General features: G+C 38.9%; 1 protein-coding gene across 1 annotated transcript in view; it reads right to left on the bottom strand.

Annotated features, from left to right (window-relative positions):
- cadps2 (Ca++-dependent secretion activator 2) overlaps positions 1–20,803 on the bottom strand; it is a 289,750-nt gene that overhangs the window by 203,232 nt on the left and 65,715 nt on the right. Inside the window, exons 3-6 of the mRNA XM_057837859.1 lie at positions 17,134–17,466; positions 8,784–8,864; positions 2,037–2,270; positions 290–411 (exon numbers count right to left, since the gene is read on the bottom strand). Of these exons, the coding sequence (XP_057693842.1) occupies positions 290–411; positions 2,037–2,270; positions 8,784–8,864; positions 17,134–17,466 (770 nt within the window). The remainder of the gene's footprint in view (positions 1–289; positions 412–2,036; positions 2,271–8,783; positions 8,865–17,133; positions 17,467–20,803) is intronic.

The raw sequence follows: 20,803 nt of genomic DNA, 5'->3' as shown, positions 1-20,803 counted from the left end.
GGCAAGAGTGGGAAAAAAACGCAAAAACCCTTCAGAGTTGCTAATACGGACATTACTCCAAATGTCCACCTCAAAGCAAAATATCAATTTCTGCCATGGCTCCAGTTTAGGCAATGGCTCTTTGAGACATTTTTATGTGTCTTCTCATCTTAGATATTTTCACTAATTTTGTTTACTGATGAACATGATAACAGAGGCACTATGAAATGGTCTTAAGACATTACAACAAAATGCAAACATTTCAAACTCAACATGTGGAAAGTGACGATGTTACAGTAAATTGACTCACTGAGGTCTGGAGGCTTCAGCCTGGTCCGTTTGCAGCTTCTCACCTCCTTCCACCTCCATGGTGCAGTACACGATCCTGTTTGGGGCGACCGACTTCAGCCCCTGAACCTCCACGATCACCACCTGCACAGACGCGAAATGCTTGGATCTTGTAGAGCTGGGTTAATGAGTTTTGTCGCCATGCACCTTCAACCCTTACCTCATGTTGTAGACTTGCCTATTGTCCTTGAGAGAAAATATTATTAATTAAAACAAAGTCCCTTATTTGTGATACATACACTAATGTTTTATGTTTTATTTTAGAATTTTGTTTTCACATACCAATCCTTAAAGTCCCCCTATCACACCAGGGGGTACTTTAATGAATTTGACAGATTGTACTTCACTGAGCCACAACACAAAGTCCTTTTATTTGTAAAATGAACCCCCCCCCCCAAAAAACAACCACAAAGCACTGTTTTAATCCCATTTCCTTGTTGCCTAGGAAGCTAGCATCAGTAACCGGAAGAGATGTAATCAAAGGCAGGCTTTTTTGCGCGCATCGCGTTTTTCCGTTTAAATTCATTGCTGTGGCGGCCAGCGTTTTAGTTGTTTTTCCAAGAAATTCAATCTTTTTTTTTTTTTTTTTTTTAATAGTAAAAAATGGTTAATATGTGTTGTGTACTGAACAATGGTTAATAACTATTGTGTAGGGGATTGCTCCAACACTACCAATATAAGCTTCTTTTTTTTTTCCGTCTGACCAAGCAGTGAGCTGAGTGAATTGGGTGGGCCAGCCAGCAAGTATTCTTTGTTTTCATTTTACTAAATGACTGCTTTGACAAAGTGACAAATGACATTTTGCCAATGAAGAGCTGTTAACAATGACATTGGAACGAAACAACAAGGCTTCAGCTGGCGTTGTTGGCCCCGGCGTTGCCAAAAGTGAACCAGTAAAAAACATCCCAGTTTTAATACTTTCAGATGATATATTCTTTTTTTGTCAATCGCTATCAATGTTGCTGTGTGGAGTCGAGAGGCGTAAATGTAAAAGATATTTACCATTCAGGCGCCTGAGATCCACTTACTTACAGTACGTGTCTAATGCTCTCACTCCCTGCCCTCTCGCTCGCCCTCTAACTCGTGCCGTGTTACGGTGAATTTCTGCTTATGGTTTGAACTTTTATAGTAAAGTCTCCCTGGAATCATGTCACCGAATCTCGACTGTTTTTTTTTTCTATCGAGTCCTATGCCATATGCCGGAATCCTTCCCTTTGACTATGTCATCAGTTTCAGAGATGCAGAGGCAAACAGTTACAAAAATTATTTTTATTGCACATTTTCAATAGTTATGGATCTGTGTGAGTCCTGATAATTGATTTTTAAATCCTCTTTGACAAGATTCAAACATTTAATTAGGAGTTAGAAAAACCGTGACGGGGGAGTCCAAGGAAATAGTCTTGATGTTGTTTAAAACGTTAAATGTTATGTTAAATGTATTAAGGGCTATGTTTTAAAGACCTTTATGAAAAAAAGATCCAAGTGTGAAAAGTGGACTAATGTTTATGTAAAGAACACAGAGACTAATTTAACACAAGCTTCTGAAATTTCGTGTTATGTGAAAATGACTAACGCATGAGACAAGGTGTGAAAAATAAAAGTTGCCATCTTGTGTTCAGCCTATCCCTGGAAATATGAAATTATTTGGTCTAACAAATATTCAGCGGAAATAACCCACAAAATTAAGTTTCCATTTAACCTGCACTTACCTCCAGTGTGAAGGAGAGCAACACATCGGACTTGGACAACACATCGACTTCATCGCCAAGGTCCAGGAAGGAGTTGTTGATGGAGGAGCGCTTGAGCTTCTGCTTGAAGTCAGGCCCTCCTTTGGACACGGGGAGGCTCTCAAGGTTGGCCATTAGTAAGTTGATGGATGAACGGAGCTCCTCAGCATAGAGGACATCCATGTTAGGTGACACAAACTTTGGGAATCTCCTCTCCTGCAAGACAAGTGTTTCCCCAGAGAGCATCCAACATAACAGGGTGCAGTTTCAGTGTTAGTGAGCACTCGTTATTTACCATTTTGAATGCTGTCAAACTCTTTTTATAATCAAATGTGAATTTTACATTAGCCAAATCCATGGGTAGAATGATCCTTAAGCAGACTTCCTATTCAATACAGGACAGGAGTGGGCAACCATTAACACTCAAAGAGCCATTTCGACCCAGTTTCAGCAAAATAGTCATCACTGGGAGCTGACAATGGGAAAACCCATTGGCAGTGTATCAAATACTTGTTCTCCCCACTGTAAATATATATATATATATATATATATATATATATATATATATATATATATATATGGCGGAAAACACAGACAAGACTGAAAAAGCAGTTTCTGCTCTTGCACTCCTCTTTAAAAGAAACTGCTGTATTTTAAGGCAAAACAACTGTCGTGTTTGATAGAACAATATGTCTATATGCTGCCATAGCAGATTCATGGCGCATTAAGCCCGAACTATTTTTAATTTGCCCGTTTTACCCTGAAAACCCCTGTTTACTGACGTCGCACAACCGCTTTTGTTTTAACCCAGCCATAAAACTAAGGTAATTAATTATATTTAGTATTTAAAATATCTGTGATTTTTAGCTTAGAATCATTAATTGATGTCTAATATTTCATTAAAAAAAAAAAAAAAAAAAACACTTTAAAAAAATTATTCACTCGCATCTTTTAAACTTTTAAACAAATCACAATGAAAAAAATGGCGTCTGTAAATAAGTCACGGATATCTACCTCATTACTATCGCTTAATTGTTACAATAACTGTCATATTTTCTCCGATTACAAAGAAAAATTGAAAAAAGACCTTTAAAGGGGTAAATATATGAAAAAGATAAATCTCGACCACTCCTTGATGTCTGCGATTTCTGCATCGCGACCCTTATTAAACTGCCATGTTTCACCGATATAATCCCAAGAAAATCCATGTTACATGGAGTTTTTGGATCGAAACAAGGTAAGTACATGATAATATCTCGTTAAAGTCAGGGCGTCTGTAATTCTGCTCTTGCGTGCTCTCGCCTTCAGATAGGGTTTTGCTGTTTAAAAAACATTTTTTTTAAATGCCCTCCAGTTGCCCAGAAAAGACAGATTTTAAGCTTTCCAATGATGTATCACACGTGCATATAGGACAATTTAGAAATTTGGTAAAATTGGGGGTTTCAGAGAGGAACTTCAAGTCACCTGAGTGTTTTCTGCCATATATATATATATATATATATATATATTTACATATATTCTGTGGTGTATATTTGACATAAAAGCTTTATCCTCCTTTACCCATTTGTTATTTCATAAAGTCTTTGCGCGAATGAAGTGCTGCGAATGGCGCAAAGACGTGTGGGTACACCTTCACAGTGACAACCTTGACTTTACATAGTTGGTTAATAAATGACTTGCGTAAGTCTTCTGTTAACTCACAAAACAGTAATCCTGACTGGATCTGCCTATTAAAGGGAAGTTAAACATCTTTGATAAATTTCGCAAGCCGTAAAATAAATTTGAATCAAATATTCATTTACCTTATGTTAAACTGAGCCGCATGAGAAGGTTTAAAGAGTGTGGCTCCAGAACTGCGGGTTGCTGACCCCTGATATAGGAGGATATAGGTCCTTGAGATTGCTTTGCGCCCTTTTATGGTTGACCTGTCCAACTATTTTTGTGCATCTACGTATATAACAGGAGGCAGCACTGTCTATGAGTGGTTAGCACGTAGCCTCAGAGTTCAGAGAACAAGGGCTCTGACTTTTCTGTGTGTAATTTGCATGTTCTTCTCGTGCCTGCATGGGATTTCTCCTGGTACTCTGGTTTCCTCCCACATCACAAAAAACATGCATGGTAGGCTGATTGAACACTCCAAATAGTCTGTAGGTATGTGTGTGTGCATGCGTGCGTGAATGTTTGATTGTCTCGTTGTGCCCTGCGATTGGCTGGTAACCAATTCAGCGTGTACCCTGTCTCCTGCCAATAGGTAGCTAGGATAGGCTCCAGTACTCATGCGTTCCTCCCTTGTGAGGGTATGCGACATGGAAGATGATTAAAATAAATGAACACATAACCGCAATGGTATACCGTAATTGTCGGACTATAAGGCGCACCTGACTATAAACCGCAACCCAACATATTTAACAAGAAAACGGCATTTGTTCATAGATAAGCCACACTGGACTATAAGCCGCAGCTATTCTCACTGTATTATAGATATTTACACCAAAAGATATTAATCGGTAACACTATATTTGACAGCGGCATCATAAGATTGTCATAAGCTCAAATGAACAACCATGAAGCGTTGAACCAATTGGCTGCAAATTTATATTGCTTCAAGAAGCTTCATTTGGCCATCACTGTTCCCTTGGGGGAGACAGTCAACCTCTGCTGCCACCTGCTGTCAACCAGGGTCCCCCCAGGATTGATAAATCTAAATTCAAGACTTTTAAGACCTTTTTTAATGCCATTTCAACTTAAAATTAATACTTTTCTCGCACCCATTATTTAGATAATATTGAATCATATTAAAAAAATAAAGCACTGAACATCAAATTTAACCTAAATTACTAAATGTGTTTGACAAAAGAATGCACATTTACTGAAGACACAATTAAAACATTTAAATATAAGGTCTTTCAGATTTTTTTTCCCAGGATAAAACGGATTTTACACTATTTTTGTAAAGCAACTTCAGAAATTACATTTGCAATACAACAGGTTTCTCTTTTAAGAGGACCTAGTCAAGGTGGTAGGTTGGTGATTGTCAAGTTTGTCACCTTAACTGTAAAGTGCTTGGGAAAATCTTGCAATTGACAGTGAAAGTTTAAAAAACAGCCACTAAAAAAGCTACACATGATCATTTCCCTTGGTAATTGTTTTTTTTTCTAATCACATGACAAGAAGTATAGAAAACACATGTTAATCCTTTGTTAGCTATTGAAGACATTTCTTTTAATCAGATAGAGAAAATCCATACTCTTATTCAATCAAGAAAAACATTTAAATATACCAGGAGGTGTTTTACTATCACCTACATTATAATTTGCCTATCACCATGCCATGTTATTCAGATCACCGTTACCCCACACTCGTTCCAATAATAGTGTCTACCGTGTTGTGTATCTGAGGGTGATGGTGGATCTATGACTCCGGTTTATCCATGCTAAGGCTAGTGCACCTGCCAATACCCCATTGAAAATGGCTAACTCGAGTTAAAGCAACGAAATTCACATTTATTCGAAAGGCAAACCGTGCAGAAATACATTATTGCATCTAACACATTTTAATTGGAGAAATTGGCAACTTACTTTGAAATGTTAAGCAGGTCCATGGCCTTCACATGACCCATAAACTGCGACCCAAAGTATCTGGATGCGACTTGGTCGCCGATCCAATACCTCACATGCTGGTCCAACTGTTTGGACTTGGTTGTCTTGTTGAGGCTTTCGTTGAACATAATTACTAAGGCATCTGAGCAGTTCCTTACGTTAGCACACAGTACTGTGCGATTGCCTGCTGTTGTGATGTTGATGCTAATGATGCTAACAGCCCGCACGCACGAGGTGCATTATGATTTGCAGTGCAGTGCATCGTAAAAATTCTACGCGTCATCTTCGTTATGGATTAAAAAAAAAAAAAAAAAACTTCATCACAGATATAATTTAGGTTGCACTGAGATGTGCTTCAAAATTAAAACCACGGTGAAAAAATTCCAGACTTACGACAGCTAATTTAATACTTTTAATACCTTTAATAATGGAAAACTAAATTCAATGCTTTTTTTAATACTTTTCATAACCCGCGGGTACCCTGTCAACACTGTTGTCGTCCAACATGTCTCCTAACTGTTAGGTTTTGTGTTGGGTTTTTTCTAGTGTGACTTGTCTCTGTGATTACCCATTGAATTCACCTGTGCGTGTTCTCCCAGTGTATCCTGCAATCTGCATCCACCTGTGTTACCCAGCTGTTCCTCGTCTCGTTACCCCTTGTCTGGGTGTGTATATAAAGACCCAGTTTCTTGTCACCCCTTGTTGCGTCATTGTCAATGTAAATGTCAATGTCAACGTCTATGTATTGTCAAGGTCAATCGTTCATGTCAGCATTTTTCCACAGTTCCTCATGTTCCTCGTCCTGCTTCGAAAGTAAGTTTATTAGTTAACCTGACTTTTGTTTGTTAAGAGTTTTTTGACCACCACAGCCTTTGTTTTGTACTTTGTGCCTTTTGTTAGTTATCATTAAAGCCTTTTTGAGTTCTCTGCCACCTGCCTTGCATCTTTGTTTTCCCTGCAATTGGGTCCACACAACCTGCCTGCCCACGCATCACGTGACACTAACAGGCATTGCAGCCCTACAGATGTAAATAACAATCAAAATTCCTGTTCTGTGCTAATCATTTCTTCAGTTACTGTTCCAGTTGTTTCATTAATTGCTAGTTATGGTATTTGGTAACCCTTTATTTGACAGTGGCGGCATAAAACTGTAATAAGACCATCATAATTATGATATGACACAGCCATGGGCATTAATGAATGCTTATGACAGACGTCATTTTGTGTCATCCGGTAAATTATCTCACTTTTGAATGGATGTAAAGATCCGAGCTGGACATTTATGGAGTTAGTGATATAATTCATAATGTCATTAATGCCCATCCGCTGTCAACAAAAGTGTTACCTACAGTGCCTTGCAAAAGTATTCGGCCCCCTTGAGTCTTGCAACCTTTCGCCACATTTCAGGCTTCAAACATAAAGATATGAAATTTAATTTTTTTCTCAAGAATCAACAAGTGGGACACAATCGTGAAGTGGAACAACATTTATTGGATAATTTAAACTTTTTTAACAAATAAAAAACTGAAAAGTGGGGCGTGCAATATTATTCGGCCCCTTTACTTTCAGTGCAGCAAACTCACTCCAGAAGTTCAGTGAGGATCTCTGAATGATCCAATGTTGTCCTAAATGACCGAGGATGATAAATAGAATCCAACTGTGTGTAATCAAGTCTCCGTATAAATGCACCTGCTCTGTGATAGTCTCAGGGTTCTGTTTAAAGTGCAGAGAGCATTATGAAAACCAAGGAACACACCAGGAAGGTCCGAGATACTGTTGTGGAGAAGTTTAAAGCCGGATTTGGATACAAAAAGATTTCCCAAGCTTTAAACATCTCAAGGAGCACTGTGCAAGCCATCATATTGAAATGGAAGGAGCATCAGACCACTGCAAATCTACCAAGACCCGGCCGTCCTTCCTAACTTTCTTCTCAAACAAGGAGAAAACTGATCAGAGATGCAGCCAAGAGGCCCATGATCACTCTGGATGAACTGCAGAGATCTACAGCTGAGGTGGGAGAGTCTGTCCATAGGACAACAATCAGTCGTACACTGCACAAATCTGGCCTTTATGGAAGAGTGGCAAGAAGAAAGCCATTTCTCAAAGATATCCATAAAAAGTCTCCTTTAAAGTTTGCCACAAGCCACCTGGGAGACACACCAAACATGTGGAAGAAGGTGCTCTGGTCAGATGAAACCAAAATTGAACTTTTTGGCCACAATGCAAAACGATATGTTTGGCGTAAAGGCAACACAGCTCATCACCCTGAACACACCATCCCCACTGTCAAACATGGTGGTGGCAGCATCATGGTTTGGGCCTGCTTTTCTTCAGCATGGACAGGGAAGATGGTTAAAATTGACGGGAAGATGGATGCAGCCAAATACAGGAACATTCTGGAAGAAAACCTGTTGGTATCTGCACAAGACCTGAGACTGGGACGGAGATTTATCTTCCAACAGGACAATGATCCAAAACATAAAGCCAAATCTACAATGGAATGGTTAAAAAATAAACGTATCCAGGTGTTAGAATGGCCAAGTCAAAGTCCAGACCTGAATCCAATCGAGAATCTGTGGAAAGAGCTGAAGACTAATGTTCACAAACACTCTCCATCCAACCTCACTGAGCTCGAGCTGTTTTGCAAGGAAGAATGGGCAAGAATGTGCAAAACTGATAGAAACATACCCCAAGCGACTTGCAGCTGTAGTTGGAGCAAAAGGTGGCGCTACAAAGTATTAACGCAAGGGGGCCGAATAATATTGCACGCCCCACTTTTCAGTTTTTTATTTGTCAAAAAAGTTTAAATTATCCAATAAATTTTGTTCCACTTCACGATTGTGTCCCACTTGTTGTTGATTCTTGACAAAAAATTAAAATTTTATATCTTTATGTTTGAAGCCTGAAATGTGGCGAAAGGTTGCAAGGTTCAAGGGGGGCGAATACTTTTGCAAGGCACTGTATTAACCCCAAAAAAATCAACTAATAAGCAGCACTGGACAATAAGCTGCAGGATACAAAATGAGGGGAAAAAAGTAGCGGCTTATAGTCTGAAAATTACAGTAATTACAAACCTGTCTTAATCAGGAATGAAGTACATTGTAAAGTGTTAGATTGGATTGCTTCTCACCCTGGGGAGTCGTTCCACCAGCTGTAATCGTTCATCCAGCTCTCTGCGTATCTGAGCAGCCTGTTCGTCCACATTGTCCAACTGAAATATTTGAAATTAAAATATAAAAATCTGATCAGCCAATCAGTGGCCAATGAATAATTAACTAGACAGATGAATAATAAATCAGAAAGCAGAAGCAACTGAAGATAATCCCGAAGAGTAGCAGTTTCCACTCGCGCTGCGAATTACAGTTTACACTTTACAGTGAGTTACTGATAAGCATTATGTGGTAGTATGTTCTAATTTTTGCACATTAGTATGAATTTTGGTGAGGATTGGTTGAACAATTAAAGTGCCTCTCCAGTGGCATTTTACCCCCTAAACCTTTGCTATATATGTGGATAACATGCATCAAGATAGATGCATTGTTTTTTAGTAGGCCAGTAAAAAAGGCAAGTAAAATCATGCCTCACACAAAACTATCTTAGAAAAGTTGCGATGTCACTTGAGGTGAACAGCTGAGAAGCTGAATGTAACACGATGGCTGACTAACACGGCATCTTAATCCGTGGGCGAATCGGTGGTTATTTATACATCAACTTTCAGGAGGAAATTTGTTCGAGAGATGATGACGGACACATTGAGGGTGCTGTACAGCGCGAGGAGCTCTCGGACATGGTCAGTTACAAAGGCAATATGATAGTCATGGTAGATTAAGATGAACTGCTTGCTGTCTACAACATTTGGACTATTTATATATAGTAGGTGAAGAAAAATTGCATGTTGAACAAGGCAAATATATGTGAATAGCACAATTCAACGTTAAAGTTGTAAAAATAAAGACACAAATACATGCATAAAAAGCACGCGTCATTTCCTGCGTATTTGAAAAGGTGAGTGAGGAATATGCTGTTGTAAAAAATGCTTTTTATTTAAAGATTGTAATGCATTATTGCCGACCAATGAATACCTGTCAAAGTACATCATCACAGTGAGACGCCGTGCAGTACAAACCAGTAGTAGTACGAATATGTATATGTTCATCATTGCACAACAAGGAGTATTTCTATGTAGAGTAAGTTGAATACATCAAGGTATAGTGAAGCTCAAGGTGTTGGGACTTGGAAATATATAGGCTAGTTGCTAATACCTTGATGCTAATAGCAAACAACAATAGAGTTGTTTGGGGAATGTCGTTGGTACAGCTTATGTTTCTCTCCAACTTGACACACGACTAGTTTGCCACGAAAACATTCGTAGCAGTCCAGGGTGAAATGTTCACTGCAGAGATGAGTCCATTTCAACGATTCTCACAAGAGTTTGCCTCCTCTTGACAAAACGCTTCGAGCCAATCCTCGTCGCCGTATCCTTTGGAATTCCGTGCAGTGTTCTAACACTAGGCTTTGGCAACTTAGTACAGTCGTACAACACACACGTGTATAACATTATTACACTCCAATTACTTGTGTAATTACTTATTATACAAGTATATAGTATAATACAGGGGTCCCCAATGACCGGGCCGCGGACCGGTACCTGTCCGTGGCGCAATTGGTACCGGGCCGCGCAGAAATAATAAATAATTTATTAACGACTGCATTCTGGCCAATTGACTTTGGCCTGTGCCGCTTAACACACCAATATCCCTGTCTACTCTTGATATACAACTACAGGATAGGAGGTCGTCATAGAAATGCATTGATTGGGCTGTTAGCACTAATTCTCGTTTTGTATATCTATGCGCGCTTGGGCTCGATAATAACGTATGACGTAGGTCGTCGCCAATGACATTTCTTCCCGGAAATAATTAGCCCCCACACTAGAATGACTGAATAACAGACGTCTTTAGACAGACTTTTTACGGGGAAAAGGGAACCTGACGAGCCAGAAGATGTGCCTACAACCTCGAAGAAAACAAAATTTATGCTACTTTCCAATCACTAAAGAGCCACGAACTGCAAAGGAGTGAATTCGTGACCCGTATGTGAATAAACCGAGTTATTCGAGCATGTCTGTGGAACAGGAATATCAGCTTGTAGAGATCGCAAATCACGGCGACTTAAAACGTACATTTGAGACAACAACTCTACCGAAGTTATGGATTAAAGTCATTTCGGAATATCCTGACATCGCTAGAAGCGCGATGAAAACTGCTACAATTTCCAACGTCGTGTATTTGTGATGCTAGCTTCTCTCAATCTCCCATCTCGGGACCATCTCGTCTCAACGAAACAAACTCAGGCCTCCCACTGATTCAGCGGGTGAGTTGTATTTTTTCCCCGCACTTAACACGACGGGGCTAAAAACAAGCATATAATTATAATTATATTTGCTGTATTTTTCTGCCGCACATTGCCGGTGTTCTGACAAAGTTGGCATGCGCGTAACATTAAAAAGGACCGCGAATGCAGCGATTTCAAAGTACACACTACAAACTTTCTTTAAAGAAAGGAATATTAACTTACGTTTGCCATGTTAGGTGCACTCAACAACTGCACGTAGCCCTCTCACTTAACGACTTCGCCGTGTCGTTAAGCATTAATTTACGCCATTTCCGTGTTGCACATGTATGTTTATGATTTAAATAGTTTTTTAGCACCACTGGATAACATTGAGAGTCCAACTGAATATAAAATAGGGCTTTTTTCACTGCCACAAAAGCTTTGGGAGCAAAATTCTATAAGGTTGCAAAATTTGACAGGACACCTGTCTGTGAAAAAAAGACCCAAATCACACCGGTCCGTGGTGCAAAAAAGGTTGGGGACCCCTGGTTTAATATGTAAATAGTATAGTAGCATAAATTATATATATACAATAATAGTATATATGAGTATATAATTAATGAGAATTAATTGTGTAATTAAATACTTCTATTATTACCAATTACTTGTAAATTGAATAATGCTTCTGATCCTGAACAGTCTCTGTTCAGATTGGTACTAGTACTTGTTTGTATGTTTCTGGTGATTACAGAACGGAGGTTTGGCCAAGAATAATGGAAGGGTCATTTTGACCAAAGGCATCCTTTGTGTGTGCTGTCAGTCACGCTCTTAGTGAGCCAATTTCACATGGGAAGACCACATTTTCCCCATTTTTTAATCAATTCATTCATTGTAATCCATTCATTCAGAGTGTTGCCACATCAAGCAACAAATCATATGGTGATTAGGATCTGCACAATAAAATAAAATTATATAAAACAAAAATCTTATTCAGTATAGAAATAAATGAGAAATGCTGAGATTGTTCCCTTCTCTGACATGTCAAAAACGGTCAATCCCTTGATATTTCCCGTCAACATTTGAGAAAAACAATGGAGAGTAGGAGACGATCACAAGCTAAGGACAGAAGAATGACAGGAAGAGACACTATAATTTATGTGGATGCAGTGGCAAATGAACAGTTTTGTGGCTGAAAATCAAGTCATATAGAATCATTGTCGTTAGAAAATAACTTTTTGCTCTGTAGGAAGAAGATTGTGGAGCAGAACCTCATCCCCTCCCCTTTTTTACGCCTCTTCTTCAGTCCTTCATGAGCTGTTTATAAGGAGGGAACGGTTTTTGTGATGGCACTGCGGATTACCTTTATTGGATTATTGTAGCAGAATACAAAAATTATATCTTTTAAAGTACAGTGTGAGACAAGCAATCTAGTCGAGGGGAAACTCCATGCTAAATGAGTCACAGCCAGCCTCACGTGTCAGTGATTCACACCTCTGATGGAGTTATGCACGCATTACCATTACGCATAGAGGGTTTAGACCACAGGTGTCAAACCGATTCCAGAAAGGGCCAAGTGGGTGCTGGATTTTGTTCCAACCGATACCGTGCAGAGAGTTTAACCAATGAATTTTCTGTTGAAACAAGCAGCATCTGACAAAGTTTAACTAATTACACATGTAAAAGATCTGATTGGTGAAAAGGTGTCCTCTTCATTGGTTGGAAAGCAAACCTGCACCCACTCGGCCCTTTCTGGAATCAGTTTGACACCTGTGGTTTAGACAATAAGGTAGACAATAAGAGAAATTCTGAAGTTCATTGGCCCCACTATCAAAACCACTAGCCCAGGTTAACGCGTCAGTTATTGATCCCAGTAATCACGAAAAAACAAATCTAGTGAAAATAATCCAGTAATTCCAATTCCATAATCACATCCATAATCACTCCGGTATATATGAATGAACCCAAATCAACTCCACTTACCACTGACACATATTTTAATAGTTTTGGGGGGAAAAAAAAAAAAAAAAAAAGTTTTTCTTGGGAGCTCCAGGGAGAAGTGGGCCCATGGGTGAGACCCGTGCCTGGGCAAAACTTTTCTCTCTTCCCCTTACCGCCCTCCCCTTACCCCCTGGAAGTCTCCCCTGCTCGGTTGTCATGGCAACAATTTAGAAGTTAAAGCGACTACTAAGGCAATTATGGCTAGCGATTTTCAACCTAGACCTTGGTTATGACGATATTATTTTCTCCGTAATTTCCTGGATGAATTATCATGTTATGTTCATACCGTATGTTTCATACTCGTTAATTATTCTCTAACTTTTTTGTCTGCATATGTTGGCACTGATCTGAAAACCTCACAGTAAACCTCATTTCTTGTCTCATCATAGCCGAGCCAGTTTCAGCGGTTTCGCCACTGGGGCTAAAACTTTCTCTCCCTTTTCTTTCATATTAGATTTCGCTTTCCTTCAACTCCCCCGGTGACATTCTCTTTCATAAGTGGTGTTTTTTTTCCCCTGGTGCTTGGCCGGGTGCTGAGGGTTTCAGAAACATGTCCTTTTGGAGTATAACGTTAGGTGGGTACAGATATACTGACAATCAATCAGCAGCAGTATTCGGGTTGTGCACATTCACGCGGGATCAAGCGAGCGAACGAGGTGTGTTTATGCTCTACGGAGAGCAACGGCTGGCTGCACGGACTGTAAGGTTGTCTTTGAATGAATTAGGTAATGTTGTCAAAACACGGAACCACCGGGAATTAATATAAGTACGTTCGGGCCACTGGACCATTTATATTGTCCATCCCTGCTACTTGCCCTAACCCTAATGAAAAATTAAACATGGATGTGAATAAATTAGGGCTGCTAAGAATTGTTGACCGGTCATGATGACATCGACAATAAAAAAAAAAACGTTAAAAATAATTGACATTCTCAGTTACTTTTTGACACTTTATTTTCCTCAAACCTGGCTTGTACTCATCTGGCGCTGCCCTCTCTGGCTGCCTGTCATTGACGCATATCAGCAGTACAGAATACTCCTTATCCTCCGTTATGTAAACAGGCTCTGGCTAGTGGTGGGTGTTAGCGACAAAACCCGAAAGAATAGGGACATTTGATACGCACCAGTTGTGTGTTTGATGAAATGCTATAACTAGAGTTGTCCGTTGGGCCAATATGCATATGACAGTACATTCATGTGAACTTATTGCCTGCCTGTTTCTGGTGTTTTGACACCCCCTGCTGGCGCTAGGTCTAGTTAGTGTTGAAAAGTTCTAGCACGTTCTGTCGACGCAAGCTCATTGCGAATAGAGAGAGCTAAACGACCATAGAAAAGCAAATTCAATTTTAATCCAGCGTCTGACTTCTCTTTAGAGCCTGATTTGTTTGCCATCTTTCGATTTGTGTACCCACACACACATTGGGGCCATAATAAGTGCCTTAATGGCACCTTGGCATTGATTTAAAAAAAAAAAAACTGATGTTTGCACTACTTTGATTTCCACAATAAGTATAGTGGTGCAATACTGGCACTTCTTCCATAACTTCAGTTGAAGTTGTTCTGTTATATCACACAGAATGTTTATTTGGAAAACCTTGGAATTGTTACATTGATCATTATTAAAGCATCCAGGGGGGCATCACATTACAAATTAGCCATAATATGGTAAATCCACAGTCACCGATACCGGTATCGGATATTTGGAGTTGGACAATATCGGGATATCGGTTATCAGTTAAAAAGTCATTATCGGTCAACTCTAATTATAACAGCAGTGAGGAACTTTCGTGGCCTCCTGCTGACTAAATTTAATGCTCTGAAACTTGATGGCTTTTGTTGTAGAACATACACAACTAAAGTAGTAAGAATAAAGCATTGCATTGTGAAAAACGTTGATTCCAACCTGAGGACAAGCAAGAACGACTCTGGACTAATAAAATGTTTTTTAGAGGCTGCAGGACTCGTAAAGGGCTCCTCTCTGTAGACTGATGTACGGTTATGTTTACCAGCTTTTAGTACTTAGGAAGCTTCACCAGTGCATGAGCACATTTCACCCTCGGTTCAAAAGAAACAATAGACAATTTGCACAGCATAATAAGGTGATTGTTGCTAGGTGAGACCAACACAGACTATGTGAAGAGAAGCAATCAGTGATTGGAAATATACTCAAAAACAACACAAGAGGACAAGATGGAAACACTTTAAGTGACTCAATTACCATATTTTCCTCCAGAGGTGAACAATTTGTGTCGTGTACATGTCATGGCAACCAAAAGACCGAGATAAACGAATGGAATGGTGATAGCTTCAGATGGGATTTCAATTTTCCTGTCACATAAAACTAAAAATTCTTGTAAAAAGCTAGTTATATTCGGCCACGTTCACACGACAACAATCTTACGCCATAATGCAAAAGCAGTGTTTTGCGGCAAATTTCATTCCACGTTAACCATTATATACGGGCAAAACCGTGTGCACATGGAAGTGCAAAAGTGAATGAAAACTCCAATTTGCTGATGTAGTTTGCATTCCCAATATGTAGATTGCAGCACCATCAAAACTTGATTCCTGCATGTATCCCTTCCCTCCTGCTTTTTCCTCTTTTGTCCTGGTCAAACAACAACATGGCAAAGCGCTGAAATGTTGTTCTCCGCTCTAAATGAGTTCCTATAATTAGAGTAGTGAATAGTTGACTAGATTCTTGAACAGTTTTTGGTAGCCCTCTTAATTTGTGCTAATGCTAATGCTAGCGCGAATGCTAAGCTATGCTAGAATTACATTTAGCCTCTGATGATCACTCAGCACAGACCATTAAAGGCTAATGCAACATTGCATATTCTCTCTTGACAAGAACAGAAAAGAAATCTTACAGTGTTTCCAAACAAGCAAGATGGAGCGCAGCTAAGAGTGAGACACATCCTGAACTCCGGTGAGGAGAGAGACGTGCAGCACATTTTATATGAGTGACATGACCCAAACACTGCCACGATGCAAGCTGACGTACTCCACAACATACGATATGTAAATGTCACGCATTGTGAACATATGACAGAAACGATGTCACATTTTCGTCTCGAAGTTTTCTCCTCAGACAAAAACTGCCATTCTTCTCGTGATGTTCTAGTGTTCCGAGCCATGTTTTTACCTCGTCATTTTCACGTCTTCGTCGTAAAAAAATGGTTCGTCGAAGAAATATTTTCGTTTATCGTCATTGTTGATGAAAAAAACACTATTCTTGAAAAATGTTGAACGCAGTTAGGCTGTGTACAAGGGTGCTCCTTGAAGACATATTTTCATACACTGTCGGACTGTCTACGTACGCTGACGTCATCAGTATCTTTACCCCCTTCACTGACAACTACACGAGAACATTATCGCCACCTACTGTTCTGCAGTATGGAAGTCAGTTGTCACCCAATACTCACTTTTGTGTTGTCAACTGTTTAGATGGCGACAACAGGGGGGAGCGGTTTCAAGATTTCGCCTTTGCGTTGTCACCCCTGTTGCCGTTGTCGCGTAAATGGCCCCTTAGATATTATTATTTGACTTTGACTACTTTATTACGGTAAGATTGCAACATTATTTTGAGTTCATGGATTTCTTGTGAGATCAATTTCTTTTTTTCAGTTTATCACTATTATAAAAACAAACCGTCCATTTGCAAAATGTAGCAACATACCTGTACTTGAAAAATGATGCCTATATCTTGATAAAAATTTCAGCTTTTTTTCGGTTAAAATTACGACTTCCTTCTTTTGCAGTTTCAACTCCTTGCAAGATTATGACTTCTAGCGCTGTTGTTGTTTGCTAATTTTTACATTATTTGTGATGTCGCCACTTACTGAACTTCGCCTTGTTGTCGTTTACCTGAAAACTAAATTTGAAGCCCTATTCCTCCGTCAATCATGAACCAGTTGTCTTAAACTAGCTATGTAGCATGGGACAGTATTGATTCTAGGAGCTCAATTTTTTACATATCTATATATATTTTTTATCAGCAAGAATCATTTAATTGCGGATTTAATGGTGCTTGTGTTGCTTCTAAGTTACAATGTTTAATTGCATTAAAAAAAAAAAAATCGCTTTAACATTTTATAGTAAAATAAAAATGTTAAAAGAAAATTATTTGAAAAGTGAGACTAGGCAACCTGGCAGGCATTGTAGAGCAGCTGATGCTCGAACTTCCTGACTCCAAGGATGTGCTGAAACATCTCGTAGAGTTGCTCCTTGCTGAGGATCAGCTCTGACACGGTGCTAAGGTGCGCACGTTGGGGCTGCCGACGCATGTCCTCGTCTCCCCTGTAGATGGCGTCGTATTTGGCGATCCAGGAGGTCAGCACAGTCTCTTTGCTTAGGCCGTCAATTTCAGGGAGGCTACGAACACGACGCTCGATGTTTTTCTTGAACACCTCACGGAAGTCACTTGCCGAGCAGCTGCCGCTCTGAACCATGCGACATACACGCTCACTCTTTAGGAAACCCTGGCAACAAAGGGAAAAAATGCAAAATTAACATGGAAATATACACAACCTTATAATAATTCTAAATGTACAACTTTTTATCTTTGAAAAAATACAAGCTTAGTTATATAACAACTTATTACTCCTTAAAAAAAGATGAATTTCGTTCTAGTAATATTACAACACTTGGATACAATTATGGCTTTTCCATCAGAATTTTTACTCATATAAGCCCAACTTCTTTTCATAGAATCTGACTTCCCCTTCATAAATTACCAAATTTTTCTCATTAGATTTCAACTTTCCTCTTGTAAAATTCAGACTTTCTCTAGATAAGATTCGGATAGTCTATTCTGCCAAAAAAAAAAAAAATGCCTGTATTCTTTTGAAATGATCCAACTTTTCTAATGTAATTCCTGACTATATTTTTAATAATCTGACCTAATTATGTTTTAATTTTCTACCGAATAAAGCATATATTTATGTTTAAAAGATTATTAAAGAAAACAATTTAAAAAATTAAAATTTTATTTTTTCCCTTGAAAGGAATTTAACGATATTTTATCTTGGACGATTTTAAAATTAACGTCCCTACGCTACCACCAAAACCAACTTTATTTTTTAAAGATTACAACTGTAATGAAAAAAACATTATTCTCGCAATATTCCGAGATTCTTGCCTTGAAAAACACTTTTCAATCAATTTGCTCAAAAAGCAAAGTTCTAAATTTAAAGGTTATAAATAAATGGGACCTCAATGTGACAGATGAAATATATTAGAACCTAGACAAGCTTTGAAATACAAATCAGTAAATGGAATACATAAAACGCTAATATGTAACACTTTAATCACTTTAAGACGCATTTATCTGATGAGTAGTATTGTTTATACACAGTATATGTCATGGAACAAACGGCTGCCTGAGTTTGAGGCCGGCCAGCATTTTGTGAATGTCAACCATTATTACTAATGAATAGAGCAGCAAGACGCCTCCTCCCCTTTCCCGCTGCTCCTTTTAATTGCCCTTTAAAAATTCTACTCAATTATTTACATGCCAGCAGAGCAAGAGAGCAAATTAAAAAGGGGCGCTATCGTTAACCGCCAACATCAAAATCCTCTGTAGCAAGTTTGTATTATTGGACATGACAAGGGCTCATCTAGGAGAGAGTACTATCTTAAAACCACACCTTGAAAAGCATCTACTAAAGAGCCCATCAGAACAAAAGCTCATTTAATGAAGGTAAAAACTTGGAGCAGATGGAGCACATTCAACAGCAAAATAACGAAGCAACTCACCAAATGCTAGCAATCGACCGATACGGCTTTTTCAGGACTGATACAGATTATTAGCAGTTAGAATGGCTAACAACTGATTTTTGGAGCCAATATCCATTTGCAGTAAATTTGTAAAAATTTGGCATTAAAAAATTGATTACTGCAAACACTGAACTTCATTGAAACCCCAGAAGCATGTTAATTGAAACGCACAAATAGAAAATAATAGCTCCAGAAGTGCCTGAATTTCCTAAACTGAGAAACATCTCTGAATAAAAGGTTAAATAAATAGCTCTCTGAAATTTTGTTCACAGAAAAGAAAGCCCTGATAACCTGGTCAAAGCATTCTTAAGCAAGATACTAAACCCCACGTTGCTCCTGGTGTTGGGTCACCAGTAGGTAGATGAGGATATACAGTTGTACCTCTTCATACGAAGTTAATTCGTTCCAAGACCTTGTTTGTAAATCAAAATGGTCATATGTCAAGCAGGATTTTCCCATAAGAATAAATTATAATTCCATTAATTCGTTCCACAGCTCAAAAAAATACACTAAATCTGTTAAAAATGCCAGGTTGTTTGCATGTTACGTGGTTTGGAACCCACCGGTGGCGAGTTGCAATTTGTTGTTTTTATGATCAGGCATATTTTGGGCACCAAAAGAAAGCTAAGACCTACGTTCTCATTAAAAGAAAATAAAAAAGGCAACGCGTTGATAAAGAGAAAGTTTTGATCTGATTAATTCGGGACAGGCATCATTATTGTTCTAACCGGACTATCTGAAGTGGTATCCATTCTTCTAGTCACACCAGTTCAGTACTTTTGTTTACAAAATCCTTAATAAATACTGCTGTTACTATTGCAAAAAGCAATTATAAGCGCAAAACAAATACATTATGTACTGTATTTTGCATAGTGTACCTGAACGCACCGTCGGGCTGACGGCAGAGTGAGAGAGTGCAGTTGACTTTCTCTTTTCACGTCCTGTTGTTGCTATCAGTTGGCGACGTGTGTTTTGTTGCACAAGTTCTGAATTAAATGATTAAAAACCTGACGAGGCTGGTGATCTCTTTGGCGATGGTACCAGAATAATAATTGTCACCTTAACGTATAAAGACTGGCGAACAGAAGTCGTCGGAGTATTGTCAAGCAGTTCATGGACGTGCACCCACGCCCATATTTTTCCATCATTCCATCTTCATTTCAATGGTAGGCCTCACCTTTTTTTTCTTTTTTCATCAGCTGCTTTAACATTCTTGGAACCCATGATGATTTCTCTCACAAGAAAATCCGCCATGCATCAGTCTTGTGGGAAAACAATGAAATTGCGACGCTGTCATGAATCGTCGTTTTCCGAGCATTTCGTCGGATGTAGAAACAAATGCCGTGTCAAATTTTACGTCGGATGTCAAAAAGATCGAGTGTCGAAGCAATCGTATGTCGAGGTACCACTGTAGTGTGAAGCGATTTGAGGGCCTTAAAAAGGTGGAAAGGCACAATACAAGTGTAACTCCTTTTACCATTACCATTAAACCAGTCAGAGGACGGGGTGAATACCAGTGCAGGAGACAGCAGGCAGGAGAGAGAGGCGTGGGTGCATCTGAGCCGAAATAACTAAGTTTTAATAGATTTTTTTTTCATATCGGCCGATCAGATTAAAAAAAAGGCAGATACCGATAGACGTCAAATTTCCAATTACTGGCGCCGATAATCAGCCCGGCCGATAATCGGTCCATCGCTACCGAATACTGATTGCACCACCAAGCGAAATAACTATGAAGCAATAAACCAATAAGCTAACTAGACAACAAACTAATTACTCAACTAACCAACTGTCTACTCAATTACACAACATAACCAACATACACTCAAGAAACCAATCATTACCCAATCAATCGACAAGGTACTTGATTGTAATTTCTCAGGTATAATTCCCTCATGTATAACACGCAAACTCAATACCATGCTGAAAAAATTGTTTTACTCTATACCTATGAATTTATTTTAAGCTCCCCATATTTATATCGATTCGGACTTTGATGGACGATTTTATATAAGCGATTTTAAATCTGTAATTACGAGA

Source organism: Corythoichthys intestinalis, chromosome 5, assembly GCF_030265065.1.
Source record: "Corythoichthys intestinalis isolate RoL2023-P3 chromosome 5, ASM3026506v1, whole genome shotgun sequence".
Classification (NCBI taxonomy): domain Eukaryota; kingdom Metazoa; phylum Chordata; class Actinopteri; order Syngnathiformes; family Syngnathidae; genus Corythoichthys; species Corythoichthys intestinalis.
Note: the sequence above shows the minus strand (reverse complement) of the source record. Positions and strands in the feature narration are given on the sequence as shown.